Raw genomic sequence first — 24,418 nt, 5'->3', positions numbered from 1 at the left:
AGAAACTAATAAGGTGGAATTAGTGCCAACAGAGCCCATTAGATATACGTTTTTGGGAACAACCCTGCCGACAAGTGTGAAGATATGCGGAATAGAGCACAGAGTACTACCATACATTCTGCCATTTTTACAATGTTACAAGTGTTTAAACTACGGACATATTAAAAAACACTGTAAAACCAAAAAGAAAAAATGTTGGAATTGTGGAGCAACACGCTTAGAGGAAGACAGAGCGGAATGCGTAATGAAGTGTAAACACTGCGCGAGTATGGAGCACAACAGCGTTAGCAGGAATTGTCCAGAGAGAGAGAGAGAGAGAGACAACAACTTATAAGAGAAGCGATGTCACTAGATCCAAAGAGGAAGGGATTTATAAGAAGATACAACGAGTTCCCGGAACTGTCAGGTAATCCGGCATCTAGAGAAGAAGCATATATAACAATCAAAACACTACTAAAAGAAACACTTTCACACAAATAGTAAAAGCCAAAAAAAAAGGAAACCCACTTCACCAGGCTTGATAACTCACAATGGACAAATAACATATCATCAGAAAGAGACTAACCAACAACAACCCCCAGCATCAACATCAACGTACAACCAGTCCCCAGCATCAACATACTACATACCACCCTAGATGGTAGATAGTGAAGATGAAGCAGATACCAAAAAATTAAGTGAAAATCCAGATATGTCACATGAAATTATGAATACGGCTAACAAACTTGACAAATGTTAAATATGATAGGGAATATACGCTTCAATTTATGTGAAAGGCTACTGAACAATCCAGAAAACAGAATCTTCAACAATGAATCACAACGGAAACACGAAAACCAATAAAGGAGATGATAAAAACCGAGACCAAGGCGGAAATCAAAACTTCAAAATAGTACAGTGGAATATTAGAAGCATCAGAGCAAATTGTGATCAATTAAAATTTTTAATATATGAACTAAAACCACATGTCATTTTATTGAACGAAACATGGATGAACTACAACTATCACTTTAACATCAAAAAGTATAGCATATATAGCCAAGACAGAACCGACAGATATGGGGGAATTTGCACCCTCATTAAAAACGGTATAGACCAACATATCATATCATCAAAAAACAATATTTCTAAAGCTCTACAGGTAATAACAATTACGGTACCATCATTAAAAATTAATATAACTAACATTAATCGAACCCCCAGTTTTTATTTATACATTTATATAACGAGCTAAATGAATTAAAAATACCTGCACCAATTACATTATCCAACATTTTAAACAGAGAAAACTACAACATTATAAATCTAATCATGAAATTTATCAAAATATACAAGATTGATATATAAACAAAAATAATAATTATAATACACATATACATTTAAAATTAAATATGAAATTAAGTCAAAAGAGAATCCTTCCTATTAAGACCCTGGTCCTATTTTTCCTAACCGAGGCAACATCCCAAATGTGTGAAATGCTCGGCCGTTGCCCCTGAGCGAGAAGAGTTTTAACATCTGTTGTGATTGTGTTTTTTTTTACCATGTCTAGCTCACTAGAAGAACATTAAAAAAGAAACAGAAAAAGTATAAGCTTTGGTTTAAAATAAACCAAAGCGAAAACCAGCGCTGGCCAAATACTGTTTAGGTGGAGGCCAAAATAGAGAAGAAGAAGAAGAAATTCTTTGGTTTGACGTTCCATGTCACGTGTCGTATTTGAAGTTTTAAGTCTTTGTCTTTGATATTTTACTATAGAACAATATTTGTGAAGTGAAGAACAGGCTGTCGATTATCGGTTATGTTAAAGAGTAATAATTTGTTGAAAATATAAAGAAAATGCCCTTGTTTGGTAAAGAAAAGAAACAGAAGAAAGATGGAAAAGAAAGCGACAAACAACCTTCTCTGGAAGACAAATATTACCTGAAGGAATTGTTGGGAACGTAAGTTAACAAATGTTATCCTTTAATAACTGTATGTTTTTTGCCTTTTTTTATAGTGTTTATATGTCAGCATACCTGAATATATACATTTATTTCTTTTGACTTATTCTGACCAACCATTTTGCTTGCAGCACTATTATAAAGTAATGTACAAGGTTTTTAAAAATATCTTGTTCAATTGCCTTGTACTTGAAACATATAGCACTCTGAGCAAATCTATACTGAGGTAAATGTATGAAATTCCTTTATAGTTCCATATTAGTTATTCAATTTTTTTTTTGAGTGAAGCTATTTTCACCTTTCAATTATGAAGTGCTTTCCATTTCTAAGTACAGGTTTATTTTGTTACTAACAGTACTTTTCCTACTACAATGTAGTATATTTAGATATTCAATTATTGATAATACCATTTTTTCAGTGGGGCCTTCTCTGTAGTGAGATTAGCAGAAAGCAAGGAAAATCATGGAGTGATGCATGCTGTGAAAATTATTGATAAAAAAGCTCTTAAGGGTAAAGAAGACTCATTGGAAAATGAAATCAAAGTTCTGCGTAGGTAAGTAGCTATATGTAATTTATTTATAATTCTTTCCTGTCAATTATTGGTTGAATTAGTGGACAAAGGAAGTTGGAAAATAACAGATATTGCTCACATTATATGAATACTGATAACATTCTATCATATTGTTAGTAATAGATAAATATTGTTTATTTTAGTTACTTGACTCATTTTATACATAACAAAATGAAAATAACTTTACTCTTGTTTCTTATGTAGTTATAACTTTATACAAAAAAAGATTAAAAGAATATTACAAAAATCTTTTAACATATGTTGTTGAGTAATTTTTAGGTGTCTGACCTTTCTGTCATGTAATATGATAATAAAACTGAGACAAACTCATATTTGGATGTGTAAATAATTTTAATATCTTTGTAGCAGCATACAATTTTTCAATATTACTAAATATCTAATAGTGTTATTATTAACTTTCAAACAGACATTAGAATATGTTTGCTTTTATATTGAATTTTTCAGATTTGCATACATTTGATTAAAGTATTTCTTTCTCAGACTAATGTTATTAACAATTACTGAGTGAAGTATCTACTGGTAAATTATATCACGATAAATTATAATAAACTTAAATGCTACACTGTTTAGCAGAGTGGTGTGGCAATATGTGATTAAGGTTTGATTTGGTTAGCCTTTGTTTTGGTTCCTTCATTTTCGTGTACCATGAAGTGGAATATTGTAATTATGTTTACCCTTTCTTAAGTGCAAACAAATCAGAACTATCTCCCAAGTACAATATCACCTATTTTCTGAGGTTAAAAGAACTTAATTTGGTGAAATTAATAATACAAAATCAAAAATTTTATCAAAACGTTGTTTACAGATTAATATACTTGTATATTATAAATTTTAAACATAATCTACTCTCCCTAAGATATCGGTCTCAGGAAAATAAACACCTGAGCATTCCCTTATTGATTCAATATCCCCCAAAACTCAACTTTTAGCATCAATTTTAGATCTCTTCTGGAAATATCGACATTAACCTGGAAATATATATTTGGAACTTTACAAAATCAAATTAATTCAATAGTTCTATTACTTTCTTTAAATGTTCAGATTTGGTTTCACCAAGATAGTTGTTCTGGTCACAATGATGTTAAAAATAATTTGTAAAATTATCCAAATATAATCATTTTTCCGAGTGGTCCAATCAAGCGGCCTCCCAGGTCGCCAGATATATCCCCAAGTGATATTTTCTTTGGCGAATCTTGAAATAAAATTATTATCAACATAGCTTTGAAAGAGTCCTAAATAAAATTAAGGTACAAAATAATCAAATTTCTTTGTTAGAATGTATCTCATTTTTTAACCATTATGACATAAATATCATATCAATTTTAAGTTAAATTATGTGTAAGTTGAATTCAATGAATTATCATTTTTGAGGACCCAGAGTAGAGTATGCATTTTTACAGCACTGTAAGAAAGAGAGACATGAGAGACAATATTATTGTTATGTATCAAATTTACACTGGTAAATTAGAATTAAGTTAGCTAGAGATTTTGTATCAATAATACTATGTTCTTTAAAATATTTTCCAAAATACTTCATTGTATAATTTATATTACTGACTTCAAATAACTGAATGTTTGATATTATCTCCTTTTTTCCTGAAGTAATCATTTTTAGTAGTTCAAAATTTATCTGACCTTGTACATGTTGACTTTCATTTGCTATTTAGACACTTGTTATCACATTTCTTTTGTGACTACATTGTACATAATATTTTCTGACAATATATGTTTCTATAAAATACTGTAAATAACTACTTGTATCTAATTAACATCTTTATTTTTATTGAAATATATTTTTTTTTAAATTCAAGTTGGAATTTTTTGTAAATTTGCAATAGTGAAATCATAATCGGACATAATAAGGAGGGAAATTACCAACGCCCCCCTTTATCAAATTTTTTTTGATTTGATAGGGGGTGGAGGATGATTTTTAGCTAATTATCGAAATTACTTATTACTTATTAAAGCTTATTCAGTTTTATTCAAAATAAAATACTAATAATAGTTAATGTTGTAATGAACACGTGCAGGCAAAAGACATGAATACATACAGTCGCCTATTTCATCAATTGTTAAACAAACCTAACCTAACCATACTTAGTTACATTATTGTAGGATAATTCTTGCAGTGAATGCCTTCATTTTTCAAAAAGAATAGTATAGCTACTAAGTTTTGCATATTCTAGTATTTTTTTCGTTTATCCATATTCTATTAAACATTTTTACTATATGGTGGTGTCATTAATTTGTTGTGCATATTGAATTGTTGATCAACAATTTCTTCCTCATCGACCATCATTTCACGCTCATTTTCTTCAGTTAATATTTTGATATTTTTTCCAAATAATTTTTACATCTATCTACAATTTTTGTTATATTTCTTTATATCTTGTTTTTTTATATATCTTGTTATCATTCTTCTCCCATTTTTTGCCATTTTCAGTACCTTGATGTTTTATTACCTTCACTGTACTTTTCTTTTGCGCTACATTCGTCTTGGGGCTCCTCTTTGCCATTGATAATATCTTTGATTTGTGCATTGTAAATTTCGTAACTTCCATTGGTTTTTTTTTGTAGGTATTCTCTATTTTCGGTTCTTTATTTTCACCTTTATTTCTAATCAAGCAGTTTACCAATTCGTTATTTCCTAATGTTATAATTAATACAAATATTTTTAGTTATTTTTAACTCCAATTTTTCTCAAACTTATTCTACATCTATAGTTGATTACAACTTCACAAAAATTTTTATTTCTACCAAAAAATGTATATTATGTTTGCTTAAGACAGTTTCCTCGAGATCTTCCATTACTAATTGTGATGTAACACTTGATATGTAAGCTCCCATAGCGCAACCATCAATTTGTTTTTATATTTTATTGTCACATTTGAAGTATGTTGTTGTTGGGACATGGCAAAACCCTGAGTTGTAGTGCCAACCTTTTTTATAAAAACAGCGGCTGATTTTCATCTGGGCCAGTGGGATTATTGATACCTAAGCCTTTGAGAGAATTTGTCATGTCTCTATAACAAAATTCTATTTCTGGAATCTAAACAGTCTGGGTGGTAGTTTTCCCTGCAAATCGAGAGTTGAATTAGAAGCAAATATACGACCCAATAAGTCAGCCTTCTCTTTTGTCACTGCGATTAATCCGTCAATGATAGAATTTTTGACTTATAAAGCATTGATAAATTCGTTTTGAAGGATGTCTAAGTATTCTTTTAACTCTGTCTCATTTTTCCTTAATATATCTTTCACAATTGTAATAGGAATATTTGTATATAAAGAAACTATACCTAACTAAATAAATACATATTCGTCAAGAACTTAAATATTTTTAATTTTTTCTTTAAAATCCCATGTGTTTTTGATATAGGATTTGTTTTGGTATGAAATTGTTTTCAAAATATTTTTCGAATAATTAGATAATGGGGTGAGAGGAGTTTAAATACTTGAAAAGATTGATCGAAGATGTATATCAGGTATATTTCAAAGGGTTTGGCATCGTGAATTTTCAATAAAATAAAAAGATGGCATGGTTTTATTATTTTATTTCTGATATGAATTAGTAGATATGAGTCCTGTTTAATTTGTTTCTAACTTGTCTTATCATTCAATAATTTCATCATTTCATTATTATAATCTAGTGATTTTGTAATAACAGTTTTACTTTATCTGCTTTCAAAATTTTAAGATTGTTTTGTTTGATAAATTCTTTGGTTTTAGTTATATTTTGAGTTTTAATATTGCTGTTGTTTTTTATTTATTTTCAAAATTAGTGATAATATTGTAAGTATCAGATCTTACTTTTTTTTTAAGTTTTGTTATTTAGATGATTGGTGCTGTATCAATTTGCTTTGTATTATTTTAAAATTGTTTCAGTTTTTTCGCGATATTTTTGTAAAATATCATTAGGAATCAATTCACCTATTTTAATTTTTAGGTCTGTTAATTCATTTCTTAATTAGAATTGTGGATTTGGTGATAGATGTATGATTTCAAACATAAGCCTAGATAAATATATCAACTATCAGATCTTGAGTTTAGATGGTTAGCTGTTCAAAAAGCAAAAACAGCATTACAGAAAATAATTATCACAAAAAAAGATGAATAATGTATCCAAAAAAAGAATAAACAAATACTATAATCAAATAAGAAACAAAACTAAACATCACAACGTTTAACAATTTTCCTTACCATATGTATAAGGAGTTTCTCAACAACTATCAAATTATTTCAATAAATATGATATTAGTATAAGTCATAGAGGACATAATGCAATATCCAAATATTTCACTAAACTAAAATCTGAAACACCCAAACACAAAAGAAGTAATATTATATATCAAGTACCTTGTAATGATGGTGACGCTATCTACAATTATTTAATTGATGGCTGCTACATATTTATGAGATGTAAAATCTAAGGGAAAAATTATTTTTCTTCTTAAACTAGATTTCTATTTAATTTCTATTTTGATATTTATGATGCAGGTGATCCATTCATTAATATAATTGTCAGTATCAAGTCATATTTTGATGAAGTCCGAAGTAGGTTGAAACGTCAAAGAAGTAAAAAAGTTGAAATAGTTGAAAACTGCAAGCTTAGACCTCTTTCTGTATTTATCAAAATATATTGTGTGTGTGGAGTATATATTTCTATATATTATCATATATCAATTTTATAATAGGACTTATCTATAATTGGTAGGCATTGCTGAAACAAAAAGAACTTGATGACCTTAAGTCTGTTTTAATATTAATATTTTGTTACAGGTTAAAACATCCAAATATTGTACAACTCTTAGAGACTTTTGAAGATAAATCAAAGGTGTATTTAATTATGGAACTGTAAGTATATAATAACATTAATTTTCAAATTGTTCAGAAATTTGTGTTTAATATTTAGCCAGTCAGCACCTAGGTGACGGATATTAGTGAATATATCGTACATTTTAAACAATATATGTGTATAATAAATGTATTACCACCAAAAATTTTGAATCATAAGATATGATCCACATTATTAATTTACAAAAGAAAAAAATCCAGCATATCTCAAAGTAAACCATTTTTAGATATGAAAATTATCACTTGATTAGGATTGGAAACCAATAAGTTGTAGAAGATTTGTAGAATTTTGGTCTTAACATAAATATTCTTTAGAAATGAATTGAATCAAACAAGTAAAGAACAGAATAATCAATATATCTGACTATGTATTTCATTAAAAGAACTTGAAAATCAGTCACTAATTATTTTTGGAACATAGATAATCACAACAATTTTGTAATAAACATATTTTATAGCTGTTTTTCAAATATAGATTTCACTTTTGAAAATATTACATTTAACAATCTCATCCACATATATTATATTTCATAACATTAACTTTTAAACCATTTAATAACATGACAGTTGCAAACACAATATATTTTATAATATAATCCTTATATGGCCATTCTAGTCAAAAACTAAGAAATTACATATTTTTACACTAAAGTGTCTGCGGATTATACTGCAATGAATGCGATTTAGTGAAACAGGCAATTTTATGGATTTTAGTTGAGAACATGTACAATTTATGAATAAAAAAAGACTTCTTGGAAATGGCTCACATACCTTAAGAGTCAAAATCAAATAAAGTAACAACAATAATTTCAGTCATATTTATAACTACCTTACCTATTGATGAGAAACATAAAATCTTAAAGTTTCAGATTCTTTATTTGTTTAGCAGATCTTATAACATTAATAATAAATTAAAATGATAAACACAATCTATTACAATTATTTAGATTTTTGTTATATTATATACAGCTTATATATTATATATAAAATTTTTGAAAAAAGAATAATTATGAATAATGTTTTACTCAATTTTGATAATTAATTAACAAAACTTATTGTTGGTATAACTTATCATTTACTAAAAACTTTGTAAACTAGTCCCAAGTGTTGCAACGTCGCACAAGGGCTCCGGTCCAACAACTGGCATTGACGCAGCTTGTCTGGTAATTTCGTCTGCCTCTTTGTTACCCTTATGACTCTTGTAGACCGAACCTAGGCTACCGTGATCTTATTACGGTTACCCAGCATGCAGCATTCTACAGAATCGAATATGCTCTTTCCTGTCTTTCGATTTCCCCCACACAGTAGTGGATCAACGTGATTTCCACTTGAGACATTGTGGAGAGATCGTAGCCAGACTTCCAAGCGAAGCATTTTTAGTACCTGTCTCACTCCTTGGTATAATTATGTTGAATTGGTTGTTATAGCTAAATCTTGTGACTGTTGCATTGATGGATTGCCTTGTCCGCTTTGAGATCCGAGATTGACTACCGATGGATCTGGCTTATGTGTTTCGTTGATTATGTATCAATCTAGCCTCATATTTTATAAAAATGTGAAGGTGGTAAATTCAACAAGGCTTCCATTGCAGCTGAGGGAGTGGTTCTTGTGACTCCCGTGAGACTCAGACAAGATAGCCTTTGTATGTTACTTAATACTTGCCGTGTCTTTGCTCACGAAGCCACAGACCCATATCATTAACCTAATTCTACCTTATTACCACCATAATAATTCTATGATTGAATCCTCAGCTTTTGTCATACATTCTTCTGCATCTTCCCAACGAATGGCAGCTTTTTGTGTGACATCCCATGATCGAAATATAGTATTTTTAGTAAATGCAATCCTAGTTACCTTTACCACTGTGGTTTCAGACCTGATAATGCCAGTTTTTTCCTATCAATTATTCTTCAAGCATTTATTTTGTCATCTGCGTATCTTAGGCAGTAATTCTTATTACGCAATAATCTTATTATGTTAATCAATGATTGATATTTTCCTCGATATTCATGACATTGCTTTCTTCTCGTCTTCTATTGGCTTGATTGGTAAGCATATTGGCAGTTACCTAGGAGGTATATTTAATCAACTGGTCCCTAACACATATCCAGAAGTCTTTCCAGTGTCGTAAGTAGAAATTAAAATAGGCTTATTGGTTTATATGATTCAGGTGTAAAGTCTGATATCTACTTACAGGGAAGACAGCTTTTTACAGGATATCTTCTTTGTGGGCACTTGTGTGCAAAATTAGCAAAAACAGACATTTGGAGTGAATCAAACATATCTTTATCAAGTCCAACAACGCACTGCATAAATGAAGAATTTAACAGAGTTAAAGTTATTTTCAAATGTCACACATTCTACGGAAGACATGCAGACCTAATCCCAGAAAAAAATTGATGAAATGTTAACAGAATAGAAAATCACAAATGAGAAAATTCACTGTTTTCTTTGTTAAATATAATTTGCTTCTTCTAGAATCACTTCATGTGATTTATTAAATCATATACAACTTGTATAAGATTTTATAATTTTTCATTCATCTCTTAGTACTGAAATTAAGAGGCTAAAATATCTTCACTTGAATGTACAGTCAAGGAAAAATATTGTTTTCATTTAGATCGTGTTACTATTTATAGGACGATTAAACTGTTATATATATATATATACGAGGATGTATTGATATCTAGTTAGCCTAGACCAGTTCCGTGCATAAACAAAATATTGCGTTACCATAGCAACGAACATTAACTTATTAGAAGTGTCAGTGTAAAGTTTGACGTCCAAAAAGTAAACCAGAGTTACGTAATAAATTAAAAGAAAAAAGATGTAAAGAGGTAAGCAGATTTACGAAGATAAACTTATATACTTGGTGATCAATGTACTTCGTGAAAAATTGGACTGCAAGCTTCAAAAGAGGTAAATTTTCCATTGAAGATGATGACCGATCGGGAAGGCCAGTTTCTGTGTCAGTCCCCGAAAATATCGATGCGTTCATGATTTTATCAGACTGTCGAATTGGGCTAAAACGGATCTGATCTGAAGCACTAAATATTTCATACTAATGCGTTCATCATATAGTTCACGTCAATTTGGAAATGATAAAAATTGCTGCAAAATGAATCTCCAAATGTTTGAATGTTGACTAAAAAGCGTGCAATGATAGAAGCATCGATCGCGTTCGATCTGTGCTAGATTTGAAAACGATGAAGACATCATAAATCGAATTGTTACTATGGCAACTGTTACTTGGGTACATTTCTACGATCCAGAAACAAAGCAACAATCGATGAAATGGCGACACTCTTGTTCTCCAAGATCTAAGAAGTTTCGTGTCCAAAAATCTGCTAGAAATGTTCTTACTCCAGTTTTTTGGGATTGCCATGAAGTCATCATGACTGAATTTTTTGGATAAGGGTAGAACAATAACTGGAGATTATTTTTCGACATTACTGACCACTCTACGGGAAAAAATTAAAGAGAAAAGACGCGGAAAGCTATCCAAATGTGTTTTGTTTTTGCAGGACAACGCCCCTTGTAAATCTCATGTTGCCATGCAAAAAATTCGTGATTTCGTGTTTGAATTACTAGAACATCCTCCTTATTCACTAGATTTGGCTCCGTCAGACTATCATCTCTTTCTTCAACTGAAAAAAAGTTTAAAAGATCGTAAATTTTCTTCCAACGAGGAGGTAATAAAAGCTGTGGAGGTCTGGTTTGCAGGGCAAGAAGAAACATTTTTTTGAAAGGTTTAGAGACGTTGCAGGTTCGTTGTAATAAATGTATCCAATTAAGAGGAGAATATGTTGAGTAATAAAATATTTTGACATTGAAATTTTGTTTGGTTCTATAGTAGGCTAAGAATTTTTCAATATATCCTCGATGTTAGGTCCCTTCTGATTAGTTTTTTCAATGACAGGTAAAAATTTAACGTTTCGACGTGTTGCGGTCTTTATCAAAATATTACTTGACATTGACAACTCGCAAATTAATAGAACACCTACAAAATGAATATGAATCAAAAGCCATCATTTGAATTTTATAATCACGTTGACATTTCTAAAATAGAACTAAAGATTTTACTTAAATTGTTTAGATCTTTTCCAACATTGACAATTTTCTTGTTCCTTTGTATGTGAATAATTTCTAAAAATTCTCTTTTTCTTGTATTTAATTCAGTCTCAAGAATTATTGAATTTTCATAATAGAATTTATGTTTTTGTGATATCTCATGGTTTATTAATGCATTTTCATTTTTTTAACGTATTAATGGCTTTTTAATCTATTTTCTAAATACCGAGATGTGTTTTCTATGTAATCATTCAACAATCATTATAAGACGCTTGATATATAATATTACTTATTTTGTTTTTCGGTGTTAATGTATATAAAGAAATTACATCAAACAAAACAGGAGCCTACGAATTATTATCAAAATTCAATTATGAAAATTCAGACGGAATCAAATATAAGAAAAAGAGAATTTTCAGAAATGATACACCTACAAGGGAACGAGAAAACTGTCAATGATAAAAAAGATCTAAACAATTTAAGTAAAATCTTTAATTCTATTTTAGAAATTTCAACGTGATTATAAAATTCAATTTATAGCTTTCATTTATTTTTGAGAAATAACGGAAGAAAAAATTATTGTAGTTAAAACAGATTTGTACTTTTTTAATTTTTTAGGTGTTCTATCAGTCAATATAATTTTGCGAGTTGTCGATGTCAAGTAATATTTTGATAATGAAAGGTATAAGAAATTAAAGAAATTTATACCGGCATGGATGAAATAATACCTACCTACCATAACATTGAGCTTGCATATTGAAGCGATACCAAACAGAACCTGAAAAATTATGAAATTATCCTTCGCAAAATATCAAAACAGAAAATCCAAACCCAAAGATAAGGTGATATCTATATTTCCAAATTCAAAATTATCTCATATAAAAATAGTCGGTTAGAGCACATCAACTACTCTAATAATAAAATGAATTGAATAACATAACAATTAAAATAAATGAACTAATTCCTGATAACATCACACAAAAATTAAAAAAAAAAATGTCAAGAACTGAAGCACATTTCAATAAATGCAAAGAAAGAAATATCAAGAAACTTGATAAACTAATATTGAAAAAAGATATTCGTGAGGATACGCACGATCAAAATGAAGTTTTATTTTTAGATCCCAATTTTGCACAATATATTTCTAGCGACAAAGAATTAATTACCTGTGATAAATATCATATGTGATATTGAATACAGCACCAATTATCTTAATAACAAAACTAAAAATAATCTCATAATTTAACTAAAACCAAAGAATTTATCAAATAAAAGAAACATCTCATAATGTCTTAAAAGCAGATGAATTATGAAGTTAGAAGATTATTACAATAATATGATAAGATAAAAATAAAATCATATTTATGAGTATAATTATTATATCAAAGACTACATTAAATTTAATGAAACTTCTATTTATATAGTATCACCACATTATGTTCTCTTATTTTTAGATGCAATATCTTTTTTCAGTAATGTCCACTTTAATATATGTCTTACAGCTCTACAACACAAATGGATTGATTTAGGTAAAAATTGCAAACTTAATAAATAAACTCTATAAGAATTAATAATAAACGTTTTTAACAATACATATTTCTCTTACAATAATAAAAATTACCACCAATGGGTTCTTCAGTATCCTTTATACTAGCTTAATAATATCTGTTTTATTCCATTCCTTCCATATAAAAAAATTGATAATTTGCTATTTCACTTCAATAGTTTCGATTCTCATATACAATTCAATATAGCAAGGGATAATGCTGAACAGTCGTTTTGGAAGATATATCAATTATCATTCATACCATCAACGTAACAATAAGGTCAGCTAAATCTAAGATGATAGAGTTTTCAAAATTTCAAATCCAATTTTTCATGAAAACCACCTGAAAATACTCTATAAACTTTTTATGAAAACTCTTTCTGTCTGTCTTCTGAAACGAAGTCTATGTAACACATAAGACACTCACTAAATAGTTACTCATAACCTCTCCGGAATCTTCAAACAACACAATATTAGGATAGCGTACAGTCAAATTTGCACATTTAAAAATCAATAATTCATTAACTAAGTCTAGTCTGTCATTAATAGACGTGTTTTTTTTATTTACCATTCCTGATGCACTCTGGCGTTTCCAGGAGACTGATAGCTACTTACATTAAATAACCAAGAATTGTGGTATCTTAATCTTAATTTTTTTATACAATATGAACTTCATTTGATTAAAAAAACTATCAAAATAACAGTAGTTATAAATATTGAGGTTGTTTGATTGTGTAGGTTTCTTTTGTTTTTTGAAATTGAAACTGCCCAATTTAAGGATAGCTTATATTGTTGAATGTTGAATGAATTTTATGAAATTAGTTTTTTCAAAGACCTTTTTTTGAACTAACATCATTGTGAAACTGACAAAAAAGTAAGTACTCTACTATTTTTAATGAAAATTTTTTCATATTACAATTTAAATAATGTTATTTTTTTCTTTAATTAGCTATCAAACCATCCAGTATCATCTGCATTCATTGCTGTTTGGGCTGTATGCATAATAGTTTATTTTTTCAGATTGACATTGAATTAATTAGTCGAAAAATTAAAAAATAGTTGGATTCTGTAGTTCCTTCTAAATGATAATGAAAATAAACTAATTTCCTCCATTATCAGGTAAATTGTTACATTCAGTAGTAGAAGTATAGGCTAGATCTACTAAAACAAATAATGGAGAAGATAAAAGAACTACATGAGATATAAGAACCCGCTGGAAAAAAAGGAAAACAAAATAGAGTATTTAGAACAAATATATATATATATATATATATATATATATATATATATATATATATATATATATATATATATATATATATATATATATATATATATATATATATATATATATATATTAGAACAATTCTTGTTCAGTGTAATTTGAAATGGATGTACAATGACATCTTGAATATAACACTAGAAAAAATTATTACTAAGTCCTCATCTTGTTTTACAACTGTATGAAGATGTTCTAGGAAGGAGTATTCTACTCGAAAAGGAAATAATAAACATTAGAATGCTAAAGACCCAAAATCTCTTATTGAGGTGTTTACTACACTCTTGCCTAACTAAAAGTGGATAAATTATATTGACAAAATACTGGGTGAGTATTAATTTTCATCGATTCAAGAGGAAAACTTCATAAGAATTCACCATAAACAACAGACACTTAACTACACCACAATGTCTGAATTGTACGCAAAAAACTCTTATTTCAATACAACATAAGAAAAATGGACTAAAACTAGCAAACGCATAAAAATTAGTCAAAATATTATTGTAACATGTGATAGGCGGAGCATCTGATGATACTACAATGTAATTTATTCTTCATGACGCTCTTTAAGTGCACATTATGTTGTTTCAAATTAATTTATACTTATATTTCAATATTATAATGGCACAAATAAACGTTGAAAGTTGTCGGTTTTATTCAATCTTACCTTTGCCAAGTTTGCACTAGTTTAACTTATTAGTAAAACCAACAGAAATTTAAATATTTCCAGGGTAACTGGAGGAGAACTGTTTGATAGAATAGTGGAAAAAGGATCTTATACCGAAAAAGATGCAGCCGACCTAATAAGACAAGTACTAGAAGCTGTAGATTATATGCATGATCAAGGAGTAGTTCATCGAGACCTTAAGGTAAGCTCAGAATAATTCAAGTTCCCTATAATATTTTTGACTGTTATTAAACTATTAACACTTGTCACATATTATGGAAATGTGTAGACGTTAAGAACTTCTAAGGAAAATAAAGAAATATAGTAGGTTCGAGTTATATAGTATATCTTACATAAACACAACTTTAACTACAAGTTGGCATTTTCGGAACTCTTGGTGATACTCATGGTAAATACACTACTCACTACTACCAACATTCACAATTATACTGTATGACGCGTGTTTTACTTCACTTTTTATCCTTGAAGACTATAACTATTGGAATGCTGTAAATATCTCTAACTTATTAAATTATCGAGAATAAATGAAGCAAATTGTATATTTAAAGTATTATTAGTATGTTATATATTTTCTGTTATTAAGATATTACAATTGTTAACAAAGCTTAAATAAATAGTGTTGGATGCTGTCTATTCACAATAGAGGAATGAATCAGTGTCTATTCGTGTTTGACGTATCATAATTAGTAATATTTTACATATACAGAATAACGTAAGTTGAAATAATTAGAAGTATTGATTCGAATATTTTTATTTTTTATACTATTATATCTGCTGGATCTGAAGCTTAGGACCCAATATCACATAGCACGATTTTGCTATTCTGTATTTACAATTCAATAACAATCATTTTTTATGAGTTCAATCTTTTTAGCACATTTCCTCATGCTGACACTAAAAATTCTATATTCATCAATTGTTTTTCATATATGTATAGAATGAGATAGTTTCGTTTTTGATGATGTTAGCATTTGTCGATTTCGACTATAATCACACTACATATAAGATATAAAACATAATAAGATACTAATTAACTTTACTTTCACAATTAAAAATGCTCTAATAATGAAGAACACTTTTTACGAGATATTTTATATGTATATAGTGTCAGATGTTAACTACCTATTTCAATATAATGGAAGATCTTATAAATATCAGAAAATGATATCCAATTTTACATATTTTTATTATATATACACTATTCAGAAGAAATGCTCATTAATTAATTTTGTTTAAGCCTGAAAATTTGCTGTATTATAGTCCAGACGAGGATAGTAAAATTATGATAAGCGATTTTGGGTTATCTAAAATGGAAGATTCTGGCATAATGGCTACAGCATGCGGAACTCCTGGCTATGTTGGTAAGAAAATAGAAAAACCGAAATTTGGTTCTAATAAGCAAGAAATGATTTTGAAGATTTACAAGGTGTAAAAATCGTTCTCTATTAAAAAAATGTATTTGGAACATTCAAGATAATGTATAAATTGTATGAAGTGTATCAGTTTGGTGGTTTAAGATCGATTAATAATAATTAATATTATTATATTTAAAATCTCAACAATCACAAGATGAAGAATTTGGCAAGCGTATAAGTACTTCAGGCATGTTTTTACTTATTCTGTATTTGATACATATACACGATTTAATGTAACAAAATAATGATCAAGGTTAAACATGCTCCTGAATTTTTCTATATAACAATTTCTAGAGCCCTATTATACCTATACACTATTAACTATTACTGCTAATTACAAAATCTTTACTGCTTGTATACCCTTTGGTACCTTGAACCGCTGCGAACGTTAATGCGAATTTAGTACATTAAATAAATAGAAAACTTCAGCATTAACTTATTAATCTGTAATCTGTATTTTAATTTGTCCTAACTTCTGTCGGTTTTCACGTTTGTAATTAATAATAAAAGTTGTTGAGAACGAAATTCAAAGAAGAAATTATATATTTAGCATAATCAGTATAATTCCAACCAAAGAATTTTAAAACTGAGGGTAGATGAGTACCTTACTGTAAGTCAAACTATTTTTATTTCTTGCATATGTAAGATTTCCTAGTACTTCCTATTCCTTCAGTAGTTGCAAAAACAAACAAGTGTTAACTTAATTTCCGACCAGTCCAATAATAATAGTTTATAAGCAGATTCACTTATGAGAAGTTTCAACCCATTTTCTTTGGAAGGCAATAAATTCAATTACACTACAGCATTTTATCTTATCTAAATCTTTAATCTAAACTGAATATATCAAAGTTATACAAGAAGCTCCCAAAAATCACAATATTCTAGAAAAAATATATATGTATATTGGCTTTACATCCATTGCGGATGATAGCCGCCCTTTCGGTCTCTGTGGATTCATTTTTTGCTGTGATTCCCTCCGCTTCAAGTTTTCTTGTTGTACTTACCAACCCGTGACAGCTTCTTGCTCGCCTCTCTTACTATCCTTTATAGTAAGGGAGGTTCAACTTCTCTCTATCCTCCCCAATTCCTCACCCCACCTTTACAATATCCTGCGTTACTTGTTGTTACTAGTGTGCTTTGGGACGACTTCTTGGTCATTCTATGGCTGACTTCCACTCTGGTACCTTCCGTATCATTGCTTTCGGATCTCTTCTTCTTATATATCCAAAGCATTTAAGCGTTTAGATGTTTTACACTGTCACTATATCTTTCACCTCATTCTTGATCTCGTGGCTTATTAATCTTCTTAGGTATCCTCCATCAGTCTTAACAGTTCTCAGTATCTTCCTTAAGATCTTTCTCTCCATTATTCCAATATCCTCCTCGTCTTTCCTTTACAGGCACATGGCTTCGGTTCTATGTGCAATGACTGGTCTAATTAGTGTATATTTTTAAATTTGTGATCGTGCTCAAATATTTACTCCTTAGAAACCCCTATTCCTATAGTATGCTCTATTTGCCTCTCTGATTCTCTGCCACTTCTATGCTTCTATTATCTGTCTCGCTTATTGTCACACCCAAATACTTGAAATCTTTCACTCTTTGGAATTGGTTTCCTCTTAGAATGATCTCCCCTCCAACTCCATTTCAACCATTTTTTCCATTAACCACTATATGTTTTCTGAGCTTTTCTTTTCCTTTGCTATAAGTGCCAGGTCATCAACATATCCCACTATCTCCGTATATTACGATGTTGAACAGAGATCGTCTCCCTGCCTAACATCTCTTAGCTTTTTCCCCGCTCTGATTTATCCTAGTTCTATCCTGTTTATATTCCAATACTTTGGCATGTATACAAAGGACATTCTCACACTCTTTGATTTGATGGCCTTCCTCACCACTTCTATCAATTTCCTCTGCATAGTCAGTAGTGTAGTGTGTGTGATTTCAGCACCGATAACAACGTGGAACAGTTTTTCTTTTTATTATCTTGCAACGGTTTAGGTCGATTCTTCCATTCCTGCTTGGACAAACCTCTTTGCCTCATCTGCTGTTACCTGTAGTGTGATGGGCTGGTTACCTTGCGCGCTTTTAGGACACAATAATTCTATTCATAGTACAGGAAAATTACGATCAATGGAAATCATTTCAGGACATTTGAAGGCAATGCTTTCAACATTGACCTCAACGACAAATTATCTTTCGAATTACATAACTAAATGCAAAGATGCCACTGCTAAAATTTATTAAAAATTAAATGTATATATGGCAAACCAAAATCCAAAAGGTTTGAAAAAACTAATGAGAACTAACTATTAACTTATGAACTAAGATGCACTAGCCTACCATAAAACAATATCAGTAAAAACTCATAATCCTTTTCTCACTTCTCAACAGTAGACAAAAATTGGTTACTGCCATCTACCGAACATACAATTTAAAAAAATCGCTAGCTAATAATAAAAAATAACATATTTCCACCCATATTCTATTCCCACAAAAAATAACAATATCCTAACCCCACCTAAACCCTTTATAGCGATGCAAGGCAATCAGTACGAGTACGAAGATGTTTACAATGTGAAAATGTTTACAAACTTTACTTTGCAATTAAGAAAGTAAGATCGTCCGAAATGTGTACCAGTGCCAGTAATTGTCGAAAACGAAACCATCCAAGCTATAACTATAAATTCAACACACTACAGTGCAGTATTCTCGGAAGGAACTGAAATCAAAATGACAATTTCAAAACAGATTTCATATCTCTGTAGTGGTACCTATTTTATAGAAACTATTTACGATTTCAAATTTGTTGAAACTTAAAAATAATATACTCATCTATTGATTTATTACAAGAGATTACAAAGTGATTACAGAGTTAAAATAGTGAATTGAAATAAAGTGATTTATAAAATGCGTTACCTATTCGCGTTAATAGTGTAACCATACTTTCATGCAGTTTATTAAAAGTGACAGGGTAAGCATTAAAAAACGTTTTATTTTTTTTTATGTTTACCTAAAATGATAAATTTTTAGTTTTGTTTGTTCTCGTATTTACCGTTAAATATTGGGTTTATTTCATTTATATCAACAGTCGCATATGTGCTTATTCGTGAATAACTATTCAGTAACGATTACATGAAGCCTTCAAAAATTAAGTGCAATTTATTAGGAGTATATGCTAACAAAAATAGCTCCTGTCATTCTTTCAAGCCGCCGAAATAGCCGTCCATTAGATCAATGTATGTGCCATCATCTAAGCAAGACTTTGATGGTTTATGAATGTCCTATTATATATGCTAATAGGGAAGTCGGGAAAACTCCACACAATTGGTGAATAGCATATTGTACCAGTTATTGCTGAGGTCCTCAACAATGTACGGTAGAAGCTCGCGCATGATGTTATGAAAGAAATTGCTTAAAGCACTAACACTGTTTCTAGACAAGATGGATGACAGAAAAAAACAATTGTTTTAATTTAGGAATTAACATAGAAAAACAAAACAAATATTGACACGCAGCTACATGATTGATTCCAAGCTAACAATTTATGAATGTTATATTTTCACTATACTTTGTTTCAAATTCAATTCAACGTTTAATGCACTTAAACTGTCAGGTTATCTAAAATAAATTTGTACATGTTTTTGAATAAGAGATTCGTGAATTTTAGATATAAAAATGTAAATATTCATTTGTTTTAGCTCCAGAGGTTCTTGCTCAGAAACCGTATGGCAAAGCAGTTGATGTATGGAGCATAGGTGTAATATCTTACATTCTATTATGTGGTTATCCCCCATTCTATGACGAAAATGATGCAAATTTGTTTGCACAAATCCTTAAAGGTAAAACTTACTTTGACAATTAGTTCATTTTTCACTAGTTTAAATTATTGCCCAAGGAACCATTTAAAGAATTTGCATTTGTGAGTTAATATTTTCAGCATTAATTAATAAACAGCTTTTCTAATAAATTTTTAATTTTGTTCGAACAATCAGGAATAGTTTTTTTACCAATAAATGATACTGAAAGCGCTAACAGACCATTGATAATCAGCATTTCTTTGTCATTAATATACAAAACAGTTTATTCACTTAATCACATGTTCAAAAATATTATTGAATATATGATTCAGTAAATATAGTTATAGACAATAAAATGCTGATTATCAATGGTCTTATATTATTCTTATAAGAAATCAAAATATTTTGATGAAGACCAAAGTAGTTTGAAATGTCAAATTTTTACATACTATTTTAAGCTGATTTTCGTAGAAAGGAGAACTAAAATCAAGACAAGACACAAAAAACCTATAAAAAGTCAAAGAAGTAAAAAGAGAAAATGTATCTCAAAAATATGTAGCAGCCATCTATCAAATTATTTGTATTCGATTCCGTTACAAGAATTTTTCAATCTTTATAATTGAATGTATATTTTTTTTATATTTCGTGAATGCATTTTTTATCGTATTTATTTTTACTATTTAATTTTTTTATTGATCTAAAAGCAAAAAAAAAATAAATCTTATAGAAATGAATCCTCTCTCTATTAATTGATTCTTTTAAAACATATGTTATGCTAGGAATAATAGCAAATCTAAAGAGAACTTTCTTGTATTAAAGAAAGTTAATGTAATTAGACTTCAGTCACAGAAATTAATTTTCAAGGATGATTTTCTTACACAAAATAATATCCTTTTCTCAAAGGTGTTTCTATTTGTAAATTTAAATTATCTTAACTTCAAAATGAATTATTTTTTACTATAGGTATTTCACATTTTTCTAACATCCTTCTATAGAAGCATCCAAAAATATACAGGACGTTTCTTTCAAAATATATGGTAAGGTGACCATAATAAAGAGTTAGGGAAAGTTGTAACAGCTACATATGTGTGAATTGACCTTTTAATTAATTTTTAATGTAGTTTTCCATTTTGTTTTATATCCTTGACATTGAAATGCTCTGGATAATAATATATCGTATTTTCAGGTGAATTTGAGTTTGATTCTCCTTACTGGGATGAGATTAGTGATTCTGCGAAAGATTTTATAAGAAACTTAATGTGCGTTAATGTCGAGAAGAGATACACCTGTCGCCAAGCTTTAGGTCACCCCTGGTATGGTAAAAATATAACTTACAAGTCCCCTTTTTTTTAATATTAATTTTTTAGGATATCTGGTAATGCTGCTAGTAATAAGAATATTCATGGTACTGTGTCAGAACAGCTTAAAAAGAATTTTGCCAAATCACGTTGGAAGGTGAGTAAAACTATATAATTGGATTTCGAAATTAATTGTCAGTATTGTTTTTAATTTTCATCCAATTCATGATTACTTATACTTACTTTACTACTATTACTTTTTTTGCCACACTTTATTCAACTCACCCTGTTTGTATAATATAAATTTTGTAATCAATACTAACCACCTTCCCGTTAATGAATAAACTTTAAATTTTGCATGCTTACTTATGTACGTATGTGTTGGAATCGAGCACAAGGACGCAACGGAAACTTATTAGGAGCAAACGGAAAAAATAATAGACCTGTCTGGTCTGGCGACTCTTGCGCCCCCAGCACTGCCGTGAGGTAGAGAACGACTAAAATTCCGCGAGCTTTGCAGTGTTAAAAATTAGGAACTGGAGAGTTGATGTCATCCAGAGAATTGCTTGGAAAGCCTTGCCCCCCATTTGGCTGCCGCGCTATTGATAAAGATAAAAAAAACAAAAGCGAAAAAAGTGACAAATGCTATTCTTTTTTCTTCAAGCGTAAAAATAATACATTGAAATTCTTCTTCTTGAGACATTTTCACAATACACTTTTCAAAACTGACAAACATTAAATTAAAAAAAAAATTGAATGACATTATTTTGTTACCAGTACATTAATGAGCATTCATTATTTCACTAGTAAAAGAATAGGTTAAATTTACGATCTTTGTTGCCAAAAATAATATAAATATTATACACTTGAAGAAAAAACAATTTTATTTTTGCTTTCACAATCATGATCTTGTGGTAAAATTGCGATAGTTTTAAGAAAGAATACAATTATTTATCTACTTACTTCCTGCTGAAAAGGAAAGCTCTTAGCTTAATCATGTTTTTTTGTAGCAAGCTTACCACGCAACCACAATAATAAGGCAGATGCAAAAAATGGCTTTAAGTGGCGGTAGCGGGGGTAAAAGTCCAACTCCGCAGCGGAGTCTGACAAGTCGATCCAGTGGAACTCCATGTGGAAGTGTAAATGGTGCGCAGGACAAGTAAACCTAATTAATTATGAAAAAGAATTTATTACTGTTCACTTAATTACGTTTTATTTCTGCGCTTTTCATAGGTTGAACTCGTGCTCTTAAACAAATAATTATTTTTGTTGACTCTTTACAAAACATATAAAGTCCTACTATTTTTCTTTTATTTTACATAATTTTGTTTGTGTGACTTTATTCAATTATTTTAAAATGTATGGTATCAATAATTTTTTTCGGATGAATTGGAAATTGTTAATGATATTCTTTATCTAACTCAAATGATCCGAATTAAAGTCAACAGAAATCGTACCTGAATGCCTCTGATATAATCAGTTTTAAATATATTTCTTTTCAAAACTCCATTTTTCAGCATTAAAGGTATTGTATTGTTTACTTCTGGTTAAGTATAAATGGTTCAGGATTATAAAATTCCTTCTGTTCAATTGTGATAATTTAAAGTTCAGTTAGTCATATTAGGGGGAGTCCGGGAGACTTTAGCCACTTTTTACTGAATGACCCTGGCTTCCGTTATGGGTCATGAAAGCCCTCTCATAATGACATCTTTTCCACCTGATAAACTATCAAAAAATAAGACCGATTCTGTCTGGGCGGGAGACTTTACCCTATTGGTAGGAAGGCTTTGAGCAGTCTTGAAAAATAATAGAAAAACGATGGACAAACAAGTATATTAGTTGAACAAAGCCAAGGCCAACACAGAACATGATCAGTCTTCAAATTAAACATTTTTTCTATGAAAAACGAACAAAATAACTTAAAGCTAATAACAACGATAAATCTGAATCTTTGAAGTAAACATCTCTCATCAAAAACAAACATAAAGACAACTAAACCTTAAAACTATTAGATCTGCGCCTTTCAAATAAACATTTCTTAAAAACGAACATAAAAATTATCAAAGCTCTAAACTATGAGACGAAAGGACCTGTGAATAAAAATCTTTGTGAACAGGTCTTTTATTCTACCTAGATGGCACATTAGGGACAGAAAAATATTTCTTTATCGTCTTTTGTCATACAAACGCAAATTTCATGCACATACTTCCCGCAATAAGTACAAAGTTTCATGTCCAGCATTTCATCCGTACCGCATACAAAGAAGAACCAGCATTGATCTAGTTCTGGATCTTCTTCCAATCTGAGTTGTCCTTACAAATAATTTCTTCAGGAGTATCACTGTCACTGCTTGATTTTTTTTTGTCTTTCACTCTTCTAGTCAACCGTTTCTTTTGGACACATTTTAGTATCTTCTTATTTGTCTCAGTGTTCTTAGCTGGGCTTTTTGGAATTTTACTCACTGGACTTGATTGAATAACTTTCCTCTTGGCTGTTTTTGGTATTTTCTCCTTAGCAGTTTTTGGTATTTTCTCCTTAGCAGTTTTTCTAACTCTCTTTTTCTAGGTTCCATTTCATCTTCAGCAACTTTTTCTGGATTTTTAGTTAGTATCCTAGTTTTTCCAGACTTACGACCACGACGGCTTTTAGACCTAGGAGCTGCCTTTGGAAAAGGCAAAATCAGCTTGTGATAGTATGATGTAAATCATCACCGTTTTTCCAGGGTGACTTATAATCCAGTTGCTCATTATTTCATTATATCGGCCCTTGAAAGGTGAATATATGGCGACGTCTAACGGTTGCATCTTGTTACTGCAATGAGGAGGAATGGAAAGAAACGTTATACCATTCGCTATTGCATACTGAACGACCTCAATGCTAACATGGCTTTCGTGATTATCAAGAATAAGCAAAACTGGATTCCTCTTGGATGCTTTTG

At 29.9% G+C, this 24,418-nt stretch overlaps 1 protein-coding gene across 1 annotated transcript; it reads left to right on the top strand.

The window, feature by feature from the left end:
- The first annotated feature begins 1,697 nt into the window (after window positions 1-1,697).
- Window positions 1,698-24,044, top strand: LOC130450999 (calcium/calmodulin-dependent protein kinase type 1). Its single transcript, XM_056789772.1, has 9 exons — window positions 1,698-1,937; window positions 2,356-2,490; window positions 7,306-7,380; window positions 15,007-15,145; window positions 16,202-16,325; window positions 20,084-20,224; window positions 21,369-21,495; window positions 21,550-21,637; window positions 22,491-24,044. The coding sequence occupies exons 1-9, from the start codon at window positions 1,834-1,836 to the stop codon at window positions 22,641-22,643; spliced, it is 1,086 nt and encodes a 361-aa protein (XP_056645750.1). The 5' UTR covers window positions 1,698-1,833; the 3' UTR covers window positions 22,644-24,044.
- The last annotated feature ends 374 nt before the right edge of the window (window positions 24,045-24,418 follow it).

Source organism: Diorhabda sublineata, chromosome X (assembly GCF_026230105.1).
Source record: "Diorhabda sublineata isolate icDioSubl1.1 chromosome X, icDioSubl1.1, whole genome shotgun sequence".
Classification (NCBI taxonomy): domain Eukaryota; kingdom Metazoa; phylum Arthropoda; class Insecta; order Coleoptera; family Chrysomelidae; genus Diorhabda; species Diorhabda sublineata.
Note: the sequence above shows the minus strand (reverse complement) of the source record. Positions and strands in the feature narration are given on the sequence as shown.

Excerpts from the sequence above, each read along its gene's own strand:
- LOC130450999 (XM_056789772.1), top strand. The coding sequence starts at position 1,834 with ATGCCCTTGTTTGGTAAAGAAAAGAAACAGAAGAAAGATGGAAAAGAA. Across the intron at positions 16,326-20,083 it reads CGGAACTCCTGGCTATGTTG|CTCCAGAGGTTCTTGCTCAG; the intron begins GTAAGAAAATAG and ends CATTTGTTTTAG. Across the intron at positions 21,638-22,490 it reads TTGCCAAATCACGTTGGAAG|CAAGCTTACCACGCAACCAC; the intron begins GTGAGTAAAACT and ends GTTTTTTTGTAG.